This window comes from Theropithecus gelada, chromosome 20 (assembly GCF_003255815.1).
Source record: "Theropithecus gelada isolate Dixy chromosome 20, Tgel_1.0, whole genome shotgun sequence".
Taxonomy (NCBI): domain Eukaryota; kingdom Metazoa; phylum Chordata; class Mammalia; order Primates; family Cercopithecidae; genus Theropithecus; species Theropithecus gelada.
This window is the reverse complement of record NC_037688.1, coordinates 11,646,596-11,660,469: the sequence shown is the minus strand read 5'-3', so window position 1 is coordinate 11,660,469 and position 13,874 is coordinate 11,646,596. Positions and strand designations below refer to the sequence as shown.

Here is a 13,874-nt window from a genome sequence, read left to right as displayed (position 1 = left end):
TAGAATTTTTAAGCACCAAATAAGACTCTGAGACAAAATATGCCATACCCTTCCTGATTCCTCTCCCTCTGGCTTAGAGACGGATGACAATTCAATAATTTTTACAAACTACAGATCTGAAAGATAATCTTAACATTTGGGAGAACTAGTTCTAGGCTCCCACATATCAACTGTTTTTCAAAAAAGAACAGGATAACATGATATTTACTACGCAAGCATCAGTTCTGTAAAAACTGATGATTTAAAGAAAGTCTTCACCAGTAACACAGTTTCTAAGCACAGGTAACTCCATGGAAAGAGACCAGGTTGAAACAAGAGTCATTCCTAGTTGGTTAACCCTAAAAATCGGGTTGATAAATAGGCTACAGTCATTGCCACATAACAACATTTTGAGGTTTTGGTCAATGGCGAACTTTACATATGTCAGTGGTTCCGTTCCATAAGATTATAACAGCATATTTTTGTAGTACCTTTTCAATATTTAGCTATGCTTAGATACACTAATACTTACCATTGTGTTACAACTGCTTATAATATTCAGTACAGCAACATGTTGTACAGGTTTGCAGCCCTGGAGCAACAGACTATACCATATAGCCTAGGTGTATAGTAGGCTATATCATCAAGGTTTGCGTAAGTGCACTCTATGATGTTCATACAATGGCGAAATCACCTAAGAACACATTTCTCAGAACCTGTCCCCATCATTAAGCGATGCATGACTATACTTTCAAGTAATCTGCCTTGCACAGAGTGATATAGGAGCACTATATGGATTTCCCAGATATCTGCTCTAACGAAATAGCAATGTTAGTCTTTTAGACCGTTGATTAAAAAGGGTTCTTCAGCATCAGGTGCTTATATTACATTATGCTTAAAATGCAAACATTTATGCTAAATGTTATATTCAGGAATAAATTGTGTAAATATACTGATGATGTCAATGGATCATTACAATTAATATAGGTGCCGTGGGTAGGAAAGCTAACTTCAGCTGAAAGCATCTTAAATGTGCTTATTTTTCATGGCCCCTCAAAGGAAAGGGACGAGGCCAGCCCTAAGGGAGGGCTTGGCCAAATATAGTTCTTGTTTGTCAAGAACAACAAATCCTGTTTCATAACAGAACTAACCTGGCATGCCATTCTCTCCTCAGGTTCTGGCGTGCAGTGAGCGAGGCAAGGATGGCAGTCAAGATTTCATTCCTTTGTTCCACGGGGAGCCCCTCTCTTTTAACTTCATGAAGCACAGCATTTGTCTACAAGAAATGATCCAAAACAGAAAGAAAAAGTGAAAAATTAATAATAAAAAAAAAGCCCATAAGCAAATAAGGACAGTAAATCAATGGCTTTTTTATTACAGTTCCCCTGCTAACAAATCAATACAGTAAATGATGGCCAAAAATGGCCAGCATATATTTTGTATTTAATCAATGTACATGGCACATAAGGTAAACTCTAAAGCTCCATTGCCTTAAGTAACACATCAAGATACTGCACATTCTTACTCTAATTTTCTCAGCACACCAATGATTTTTTTTTCCCTGGGAATTGCCTACCATGAGCTATTATTAGAAATGATTTTCACGTACACTTCACTGTGAGTTGTTTGTTTTGCCTTTTTAAAAAAGAGCAGCCTCTGACTTTCACTCTCTGTTTCCTGCCACCCAGCTGAGGCTTTCTCTGCCTCTCTTATTTGAATCATTACTTTAAATTTCTACCCATGCCAGCAATGTTTGGCGGGGAAAGAAGGGAGAAGATTCACTCATTTTCCTTGCTTGTTGCAAATCAAGATCTTGCAAAAAAAAAAAAAAGGGAACACAAAAATCAGAAAGACCATTTCTTTGAATGAATATCTCAAAGAACATCTTTAGATTTTATAGATGTTGTTTTTTAATTTAAAGTTAGTGTGGCTTCTTTGGAGATTTTATAACCAAAGCAATTGGTAAAAGGAATGAAATTGTCACTACAATGTCAATGAAATTGTCTGTGTTCTAAGTCATTCAATATATTCCTTATCTAACAGATGCCAATATGTTTGTTTACTTAAAGAGCACACCCATAACCTGGTTCTCCTGTAACTTGAAACACTACTCCCTTACTCTTTTATAGCATTTGATAGTGCATATTTAATATCATCAGGACAACCTTGAGGAGTAGTGAACATTTGTTGTTTCTATTGCCTAAATCCATACCTCATCCCCTTTGTCTGGCAATATCACCTAAATCTCCTCTTACAAAGTCTTTTCTTTCATGGTATAAAGTCTTAGAGGGACTGTCAACCAAGGTGTCCTATCCTCCCCTATTGAAGGATGTGGGCCAGACCAACCTGATCCTTTTCCAGGACTTTAGACTCTTGAGAGGAATGATATAGAAATGGGGGAAAATGCTGAGGCAATTTATCAATTCCCTTAATTCCTTCCACCCATGGTCCTCAGAGAATCTCTAGTTTCCGGAACTTTCTGAGTCCAGATCATTCGCTGTTCCTTTGATAGTGTCAGTCACCCAATATCCTTTCAATAAAGTCCCATTTTGTTTAAATTCACCAGGGCTGGGCACGGTGGCTCATGCCTGTAATCCCAGCACTTTGGGAGGCTGAGGTGGGCAGATTGCTTGAGGTCAGGAGTTCGAAACCAGCCTTCCTAACATGGCGAAACCCCATCTCTACTAAAAATACAAAAATTTGCCAGGCATGGTGGCATGCACATATAATAACAGCTACTCAGGAGGCTAAGGCAGGAGAATAGCTTGAAACTCGGGAGGTGGAGCTTGCAGTGAGCTGAGATCACACCACTGTACTATGGCCTGGGCGACAGAGTGAGGCTCCATCTCAAAAAAAAAAAAAAAAAAAATTCATCAGAACCTGTTTCTGTTGCTTATCAAAAATGTTAATGGATGCAAACAGGTAAGTCAGAAAATAGTACCTCCATTGTGAAGAAGCCTGGATAATCTACCTGACACTAGCCAGGAAGAGGACCCTGATCCTGCCTCCTAGGCCCAGTATTCCATCTACTGTGCTGGAAGATGTGCCCAGTTGGACAGTCAAGCAGCTTCTGTGGTAACAATATTTTCAGCCCTCCAGCACAAGGAGGAACGTTCAGCTTCTCTAGGTAATTCCAGGGCATGAAACCCAAGATCCAGAGGTTGCAAATTCAAATACTCACTAGGCCAGGCACATAACCATGAATGAGTTAAGCAGAGGTTACTAAAAGAGAGCACATGTTCTGCCTTAAAAAGGCAGCCACTATTCAGATCCAGCCAGCTCTGCCACTCAGAAAAGCTGGCTCATTGATGCCAGATTCATGAATTTTCAAAATAAACAAGAAATCTGGGGTGTGTGTGTGTGTTTAATGTGAAAACCAATTTTTGTAAATCTTGTAAGCTCATTAAAATTAAACAAAAAATACCATGTGGGTCAAACGAGAAACACCAATGGGCTGAATAGAACTTAGGCAGCTATCAATCTGTGATCTCTAATCTAAGAGATGTCTAATTTCAGAGAGGTCTGAGCATTAGCAGGTATTCTAACAATAGTACTACTCCTTGTCTGTGACACCCTATTTCATGTACTTAAAGTTAAAAGGAACCTCAAAAAGTCATGTAGTTTATCAGCCAGGCGTAGTGGCTCACACTTGTAATCCCAGCACTTTCAAAGGCCGAGGCGAGTGGATCACCTGAGGTTAGTAATTCAAGACCAGCCTGGCCAACATGGCGAAACCCCATCTCTACTAAAAATATAAAAAATTAGCTGGGTGTGGTGGCAGGCATTTGTAATCCCAGCTACTCAGGAGGCTGAGGCAGGAGAATCGCTTGAACCCAGGAGGCGGAGTTTGCAGTGAGCTAAGATTGCACCATCGCACTCTAGCCTGGGCAATAAGAGCGAATCTCTGTCTCAAAAAAAAAAAAAAAAAAAAAAAAGTCACATAGTTTATCGTTATGACTGTGGGTACATATCATCTTACCAAAATGCAAAAATGCATCCAACGAAAGACAAAGTAGACATCTAGCTAGCTCCAAAAACATGATCAAAACAAAATTATTTCCCTCTGTAAATCTATTAAAACGTTTATTTTTTAAAGTCATTTACCTCTTCCTTGCCTTTCATATCACTTACATTTTATCCAGGGGCCCTTGTTTTCCATAGGCCCTGAACCGTCTCTAAGAGGGGAAGGAACAAGGATGTAAGAAAGAAAGTTTCACAAAGAAAGGGGATGTTGCCTGTTTAGTCAACACTGTATCCCCATTGCCCACAAAATATTTGTCAAATCAGTGAATAAAGAAGGCACTTGAAAAATAAGTATTACAAAAACAAAGAACAATGAAGGCTCTCTTCTTTCAAGAAATTACTATTACATAAATGATAAACTCATAAAATGGATAAACTAAGAAATAGTTATGTGCTTTATCATTTTACAAAAGGATTCACTCTAAGGTTTCTTTAAATAACCAGATCCTCTAGCTCAAGAGTTTCCGAAACTTCAGTTATTCTAGCACATCTTCATAATTCTTGCCATATTTGTATATGAACTATATAATACAGTATTTAATATTTTTCTTTAAATTGACTCATTTTTCATAGTAATTTCTAGATAAAAGTAAAAAAAGAAAAAAATACAATGAAAATTGGCTCATTTTTAAAAAATATAAATTCACTTCAAAAGAAAAATGGAAAAACCAATGGTCCTTATAAATGAGAAGATAATCATAAAAGTAAATATATTATAAAGAAAACCATATATTTATTTCATTCTAGACAGGAATTGTTGCTTGCTGAAGGCTCTGAGACTAAAGCATGCTCCCTCTTTGTAAAGGAAGATATTAACAAGTGGTGGAGAATAATGATGCAGCAGATTTAAATGAAAACTTCCTTGACATAATCACATAAACAGATGGAGCTGAAGAGACAATCACTGCCTCAGTGTGGTCCTCATGTGCAGAGTCCCCAAGTGCCACCTTGCATCACCCTCTGTCACCTGTGGTCCACATCTCACACTGTGGGTGCACTTCCCTATTGCAATGGTTTTTAAACGCTTTGCAGATAAAGTTCTTTTCTCCCCAAATGTATCCTTACATGCAACTCCAATATATACAACAAACAAAACTGGGACAATTCTCTTTGAAGCTGGTGTGGAGGACCTAGAGGTCCTCCCTTCGTCACGGGGCATCTTCTCAAAGCCCCAAGGCACTGTGAAACACAATTCGCCAACCCCAACCCAAGAGCATCTAAAATAGCGTTCAAGTTTTTAAAAGTTGAGACACTGCTAGGAGGCAAGCAAAATACTACCATTCTGACAAACAGTTTGGCAATTTCTTATAAAGTTAAACATACATTTAAAATATGACCTAGCAATCTCATTTCTAGGGATTTATCTAAAGAAATGATAACTTATGTTCAAACAAAAACATGTACACAAACGTTTATGGCAACTTTCTTCATAATCACCAAAAACTGGAAACAACCTAAATGTTCCTCAAAGGGTAAATGGATAAACACACGGTGGTGCATCCACACAACAGAACACTACAACAGCAATAAAAAGGGCTGAGCAACTGATGCATGCCACTACTCAGCATCTCAAAGACATGATGCTCAGTGAACAAAACCACTTATTTGACATTCTGCAACAGGCAATACTATAGGGTCAGAGAACGTAAGTGGTTGCTAGGGATTCGACTGGGCAAGATGTGGCATGAGGGAATTTTTGAGCATGAGGAACCATTCTGTACCTTGATTGTGGTGGTGGTTACATGAGTTTATACAAAGTTAAAACTCACAGGACATGTGGCTCATGCCTGTAATCCCAGCACTTTGGGAGTCCGAGGCAGGTAGATTATCTGAGATCAGGAGTTCGAGATCAGCCTGGCCAACATGGCAAAACCCTGTCTCTATTAAAATACAAAAATTAGCCGGTGTGGTGGCACACTTCTGTAATCCCAGCTACTTGGGAGGCTGAGGCAGGAGAATCGCTTGAACTCAGGAGGCATAGGTTGTAGTGAGCTGGGATCATGCCACTGCACTCCAGCCTGGGCAACAGAGCAAGACTCCACCTCAAGAGAAACCCAAGCAAACAAAAACCATAAAAAACCTATAGGACTGTATACCAAAAAAAGGGCCAATTTTATTGTATGTAAATTTTATAAGAATTTAACTTAAAAACATTTGCATCACATTTTTAAAACAAGAAAGAGTGCAGAAAACAAGTTTCAAGTAAACACATTTAGCATATAAGTAGTAAAAATATAGAGAAATATAACTTAATGAAAAAAACAAATTCTGTTACAAAAAACTATTTTAGTATTAGAAAAGGAAGGGTGAACTTTGAACATTCAAACTCGAAAATTTAGGGTGAAAAGAAATCATTGCACAAAAGGAAATTTCAGTGTCAAAAGAGCATTCTTTTTACAAGGCAATTAACGTGATATTTTTACTCCTTATAACAGTGTCGGCTTTTCAAGGGTTGACTTCCCCAGGAAATGTTTATAGGCCATTTTCCCATTAGTAGTAACATAGAACTGTCTTCAAATGAGTAACAATTTTTTAAAAGTCTCCTATTACCAAAAACTACATTCTCCCTCCCCCCCTCCCCAAACACAGAAGAAACCCCCCCAGGTTTAGGAAACGTGCACTAGAGGCTAAATTTCATTTCATTAGTACTTTTTTTCAATAGAAATCTACAGAAATGCAGGCCAGATCAGAAAGAACTAAGTATTAATTTTAGAGTGCTGGCTGTTCAAATCCCCACTGTCACCTCCTAGCTGTGGGTCTTTCCCATAACTCCAAATGGTGATAGTAACAGAACCTCTCCACAGTTCTTGTAAGTATCAGTTGCCTGGTACGTATGCCGTCATGATTATTACTGTTTACTTTCATCTTAAGCTCTGCCAATCTACCTTGTGCTAGGTTATGCTAGTTTAACAAAGGGATTCCTGAAAATGTCTATTACTTTAAGTGGAAAAACTTTAAAGGAAATCAGGCAACCACTGAACAATCACAATCGTAAAATTTTTATGTACCAGAAGCCAGAGGCATATCTTTTTGCATATCCCTAGTGGTAGAAAATCTTTATCTCTTTATCCTATGAGGGTGGGTTTTATTTTTAGAACCAGTTCTTATTTTACTTGATCTCTCTCGGTCTGCGCACATCTGTCTCTCCTGGGCCAGTGCCTGACACTAAGCTGGTCCTTCTCAGTCTCCTGTATGCCTTTCCTCATTCTAGGATGAGGAACTGTTGTTATCCCAAGGTCATACCTTTCATCCTCCTCTCATCTGTTCGGCTTGCTCTCTCTGTGGGTGATCTGCCCTTCCAATGGCTTTAAGGGTTCCCTGTAGACTGCTGACATCTCTACGCTTCTACCTTCAAGCGGACCTTTCCACTAAGCTCTGCTCCCATATAGCCAATAACTGACTATCTTCCGTAAACATGCTGCCTCAAACATAAGATTCTGACCTTCACCTGTCCACATTTGAACTGACTATTTTTGCTTCCATCATAGTTACCCAGAGTGGTGACTGTACTACGATCAATGCAATAACCCAAACTAGAACCCTAAGAATCACCCTAATCTTCTTCCCTTTCCTTTCCTGCACTTCCTATACCTAAACATAAAAAAATCCTGTGATTCCTCTCTCTTCAATATGACTGCAACTTACCCCTTCCCCACTGCCATAGGCTTAGTTCAGGCCCATCTCTCATCTGGACCACATAATGGCCTCCAAACTGGTCTGTGTCCATCTCACCCCTTTCATGAATTTTCCTGCTTCAAGAGTGATCTTTTAAAAGTATATGTCCAAACATGTTACTTCCTTTTAAATAATTCAGCATCACCTACAATAGTGGTTTTTAGGCTTTTGTCATGAAGCCCTAGTGCTTCCACAAAGTTTCTTAGGGTCACCAAGGAGATAAGGAGCTTTGGCTTCAAAATCTCACCTAAACCAGAGCACCTTTGTTTATATACGCTTCAGTTATTGGCATTTGGAGGAAGCACACAAAAAATGATTTTTTTGAAGTCCAAATTCCTTAGCCTGGGGGAAAAAAACCCTTTTTGATACGGGTCCTGCTTACTTCTCAAATTTTATCTCCTATCATCTGTTTCATTTAAAACTGTAATTCCCCGAAAATACACGACTGTTCTAGACTATACTTCGATTTGTACCTTTGCCGTATAACTTTTCAGTAACTACTCATTCTTTAAGAAACATCTCAAAAACACCTCCTCTCTGAAGTCTTCCACAAACTACGTCCTTCCACCAAATTAGGCGGAGCTGATCATTCTTTTTATGCACCACCATGGCGTACTCCATTGCACTTACACATTCATTTAAATTTTTCTCTTCCAGACTGAGGGCTCCATTAAACCAGAAGGGTCCATACCCATTTCTTAATAATCTCCAAGGTACCTAGTATAGCAACATGCCATGAAAGTGGACTCCTGATGGATACTTTGGAATAAATGAAGCCAAATGGCATGCTGAAACATGTCTGGGGAGTGAAGCTAACAATCAGGCCAGAAAGCACTATTCAAGGTCAAAAACAGTATGCGAAACCAGCTTTGATTTGATTCAAACTATTCCTGAAGATGCGTCTAAGAATGGGGTCGGAAAAACTATTCTTAAGCAACAGAATCCAGAAAAATGAGTATATGCCCTTGGTAGGTGATTACTTAAAAGGACAATACTCATTTGGATGGATGTGTCTAAAAATATACCCTCCTAATACGAGGGTATGCATGGGAGGAAGAAGTCCCACTTTCTCCATTTCAGTAGAGAAAACTAGTTTGGACTCTGGCAACACACAGTATATTAAGGACCCCTAAGAATTTCCCAGAGTCTTTCATTTCTCCTGGCTCAAAACTTCATGTATAAAACCAAAGCAAAAAATCCACAGCCAGTGAGAGAGAGAGAGAGAGAGACTGAATGCAAATTAGAAAAGAAAAGCCAAGAACTCTAAGAAGCCTTGAATTTTAGGCTTAAGTTTCCTGTCTTGCTTGGAAAAAGTCTCCTAATTCTGAACGGATTCAATTAAAACTCAGCACTTCACCTAATTCTTGTAGGGCATATTGCTATAGTCAGTAACTTTCAGTATGTCCTAATTCCACTGTATCAATAGCAGAATTTGTCGCATGTAGGGTTTTCAGAGAGGAACCACTCTGAGATTTAAAAGGAGACTTACACCATTTACTCTTTACTAATACTTCTATGCAAGTCTTTAATCCTTTTGGTTCCTCTCTGATAAGAAGCAACAGCTTCTGATAGGCCTGTAACTCCAAAACTCAGACTTAATCTCTCTATCTTACAAATCAAAGAATGTTGTCCAAGGAAATGCATGGAAACAGGATGGCATTCTACAAATATGGCTGGTAATCCCTCTACAGAGCTCATTCAAAAAAAAAAAAAAATCTACTACTGTTCTTGCAATTTCAAAACGGATCCCAGAACTGCGTACCTTTCTGACCTCCCTCTCTACCCATCCTCACCACCACCACAGAAGTAATACTGTCATTATAGGAAAAATGTCACCCCCAACACTTTTTATATACATAGCTGTCTCATGTTAGGGTTGTATTTCCCCTCTGCACACACAAATTACAAAGATATGCTCTGACTGATAATGAGGGCTAAAGGTTCAACTTGTGAAGAAACTTGGTTTAAGATGTTATCAGCTGGGAAAGCTATTTCCTCACATCAACATTGCCACAGGCTGTCAAAACCCCAACCAGGGCTCCCCTCTTCAAAAGTCCAGGAACACCTTTTTTTTTCTTTCTTTCTCTCTTTCCGTTTTTTTTTTTTTTTTTTTAAAATTAAAAAAAAAAAAAAAAGAAGAAGAAGAAAGGCACAGAACCCACTGAGATAGCCTTAGTCCCATCAAAGAAAGGTCGATCTCAGGTCTTCCTTCATTTAGTGATTGTCAGTTTAAGATGGCTCTTTTGTGAGGCCTCTTTGGCTCAATGCTGAGTGATGCCTTCACATTTCCTAAACTAGACTGGGCACCACCAAAGATTTCCAGCATGCTTGGATCCACAGCGCGGCAGAACAAATAAACATTCCTCCCAGGCCTTCTGCCTACCTTATCTCCCTCTCCGGGAGCAGGAGGTTTTGGGGGTGCCAATGTTTACACAATGTTAAAACTTTCTTTCCCCTGTTTCCTGAATTTGAGAAAACGCATCCTGGATGACCTCGGCTAAGAGATAACACCAAGTCACCACTGGGTGCCACGTCTACTGGACTACTTAAGGCTGCTGTCTTCATCCTTCCCTCCCCTCCCCCGCCCTTCATAGTCTACTCACCCAGGAAAGCAGGAGATAAGCTCCACTGTCTTGAAAGGAAGGCACAAAGGCAGAAGTCTTCAAGAGGCTGCCAACAAAGCAGGCTTTTATTCCCACCTTAAAGACACACTTGGTTCAGTTCATCTCAAAGACCTACTTTATTTGACTGAACATCTCCGCAGAGTTCACCACATGACTCCTCAAAAATGTGCCAGTAAGACATATTTTAGTGTTTTTCCATCATGTACTAGTGCGCTAGCTGAGAGTAATCAAGAATGTCTGTGGGGAAAGAATTCAGGGAAAATGTTTCTTTGATCAGTTTCCTCATCCATAAAGGGGTATAAGTAATAGCACCGAACTCGTGAAGCTCTTGTGAAGAGTAAATGAAATAATCCATGGAAAGTGCTTCACACAGTGCTCAGCATATACAAAATGCTTGATAAATGTCAGAAATTGGTATCAGGACTATTGGAAGCAGCATTATATGTATAAAGTCTTGGGGGAAATATCACAGAGGAAAAGAAATGGATATTGATTTACAAAACCCAAAATCCTAAAATATCACAGCCATGACTACGAATGACTACTTATTTTTGTTTTTTCCCCAAAGCACTTACACCGTATCTCCCATCTCTCTCTTTCTACGAGTAGAGAAATCACTCTGCCTCCTCTGTTTGACAAAAAGCCATGGAACCACAGCAGCCTGCCTGCCTGCCACTGCAGAAACTCTCGGGGACAGTCATGTGGGTGACCGCTGGAATGTTCAGGCTGCTGTGGGAAAAGAGGGCCTGCCCCTTACGTTTAAGCTCGCATGCCGGGGCAATGTACGAAAGCTAGACCTCAGAGCTCCAGTTGGCAACTCTGGTGTTTCAGATGATAGTGAAAAACAGCCCCATGTACTTGTCAAGGAAAGAAAAAAAAAAAAAAAATAGAAAGAAAGAAAAAGTGGGGGAGAAAGGTAAAGAGGAAAAAAAAGTGTTGTTTATAGAAGCCAGCTGCTTGGGCCTTGGCGCCAGCAGCCCCTCATCCTGCTATTTTACGCCTGCAACCCCACTGCCCCTACTGGCACAGGTACAACTAAATGTTGACTTCAATGCTTCAGAGAGCACTCGACTGATTTTGTACATGATTAATTGCCAAAGACATGGCTGGCCATATGGAACAGAGAAAGCATCAAGTAATTCATACTTCTGTATGTGATCGTTTGGCCCCTGTTGTTTTAATGTACAGGAAAGAGCTAGTATAGCACAGCCCTGGTGTCTTGCCCCTGACAGCCCATTAAGAAATCTCAAAGCACCTAGTCGAAGTTATGCTGTTGGCTTTTCAATAGCAGCCTAATAAAACAGAAGCAGAGCTTTCCAACCAGTCTTAAATCTTTCACATACAGTACATTAACTACTACGGCTGAAACAACAGGCTGCTTATGATAGGAAATGGGATTTGATTTCTAGTCTCTGCATACTTACTGAAAGCCTTTTTTTGGCCTTTATGGAGTTTACAAAATCATTGTTCTTTTTTCTCCCCCTGTTTTCCAAGCAGCCTAATAGATTTGTTTGTTTCAATAGCGTCTACTCTGCGTCACTATTACATGCACTCTATGTAACAAAGCTGATTCATAGACGGGAGCAGGAAACAGCACAATTAGTCTTACCGAGAGAGCCCAGGAATCACTCTAGCTTCTGAAGCATTAGCCTCCTTTACAACCAAGAAAACACAAAACCTATCTGCTGGAGGGAAGAGCCTCAGAAACACACTCTTATTATTACCCTCACTTCCTCCCCATCTCTGTGAAATGAATTCATTCGATGTGGGAAAGAATATCAATTTATTTTCCAGTTGTTCTACTGTTGGTTCTGGGTGACATTCCACTCCAGGCACAAGAGAAAGGTGCCACCTTAGATGCAAGTCATCCCACCTTGCAGTCTATTAGCTTCACCCACTACTGAGATCTTTGCAGGCTGTTACTTTCAGTCTCAGGGGAATATGTATGAGTTACCACAACGTTTTCCTTTCAAGGATTTTTCAGATGACAGTACTAAAAGTTAAAACACCATCAGTAGTTTCCTTTGTTGGTTCTGACACGTATTGGGAGGATGACTCTGTTGGCATTTTCTGTTAAAAAATACTTATATGACTTTTTTTTTTTTGATCTATGGATTTTTAGGTGTTGAAATTATCCTCACACCAGAAGACACCATATATGGGAAACTCCACTTATCTGCCTACTCATTAGCGGGATTATAATTGCTCCACTGCTAAAATGAGCTAACAACCCATTTACAGCTCTAAGCCAATGGGAAATTCTCTGCCTGCCTACTGCCTCTCCTTCCTTGGGATATGCGGCTGCTTTTCAGGATGAGCAACCCAATTAATAAACAATAGCATGAAACAGAAAGAAAGCAAGAGCAAGACTCTTGGGGAAAAAGAGGAAACAAGAGCATTAAAACTGACTCAATGATACGGCAACGAAGACACAATCCAAGATCTCTACAAAGACAAGAAAATTCTTGTTGACCATCATCTATAAAACTGTTTTTATTTTATTATGGTATGCTTTATAAAGTAAGATAATCATGTAATTCCCATTTTGCAGATTTTCACTTGTCCACTTTGGGAGGGTGAAATGCCCAAGAGTAATCAGTGATGGAAGTACTTAGCATGCTAGTTCTTTAAATCTCTAGCTCACTGTTACCTCAATAGTAGTGTTAGTAGATTATACATAAAAGTATTCTACCTAATCTTTTCTAATGTATTAGTATTATACCTGATACTGTTATGTTATATATACATAACTGTTATATATATACATAACAAAAAGTAATACACATAAATATATCTTTTTAAAGTCTTATTGATGAAAATAAACCCATCAGAGCCACAAAAAACTTCAATAAAGAAAAGGAAAATGCTCAAACTGCAGCCATGGCACATAGCAATACTACCTGAATCTAGAACTAAACATGGACATACCCGTACGTTTCACAAAATTAATACCAGAATGACGGCTGACTTCTCTCCAAATACTTCCGCGGTGCCTTGCCGTATCTTTATCTTTTTATCAAAAACTATTCACTTTATAAATAAAAGCAAGAATTCTCCCAACCGCACCACAACACACACATGCCCCTAATTCCCAGCCGCTGCTTCTAAGAATTCCACTGCACTAATCTGTTCATTGTCTTAACTGTTAATTGAAGGTGAAGAATGGCTAACTACACCAAGTACGAAATAATTGAGCCACTGATGATGTTTGGCCTAAAAGTGGCTTAGCACTTTCTGATCCTTGGACAAGTGAAAAGTTACCCAAGATCTCCATCAGATCAATTCTCTCCTTCCCCTAAACATCAGTAGCACAAAGGCCGAAGTGGTCTGTCGGGCACACTGGATTATATGAAGTGTAAAACACTGGGGGAGAGGGGAAGGGAGGGACGGCCTTTGAAAGGGAACAGGAAAAAGAAATCACACTTTCAAGGGGATCCAGCTGACAGCTCAGTCCCTAACAAGTGAGACAAGGGAATATGTTTGGAAACATTGTGAATGCAGGAAGGGCAGAGGGCTTTTGTCTGCGGCCCTACAGTGTGTCTTTAACCCAACTGCTGCCTGCATCACTGAACA

At 39.5% G+C, this 13,874-nt stretch overlaps 1 protein-coding gene across 11 annotated transcripts in view; it reads right to left on the bottom strand.

Moving 5' to 3' along the window:
• The window catches only part of FTO (FTO, alpha-ketoglutarate dependent dioxygenase), a 413,322-nt gene that overhangs the window by 174,927 nt on the left and 224,521 nt on the right, over positions 1-13,874 (bottom strand). For 9 of the 11 annotated variants that reach the window (XM_025369992.1, XM_025369991.1, XM_025369998.1 and 6 more), the window contains one exon: positions 1,131-1,255. The exons of the other annotated variants lie outside the window; for them this stretch is intronic. In XM_025369992.1, coding sequence (XP_025225777.1) covers positions 1,131-1,255 — 125 coding nt within the window. The remainder of the gene's footprint in view (positions 1-1,130; positions 1,256-13,874) is intronic. 11 annotated transcript variants of the gene reach the window in all.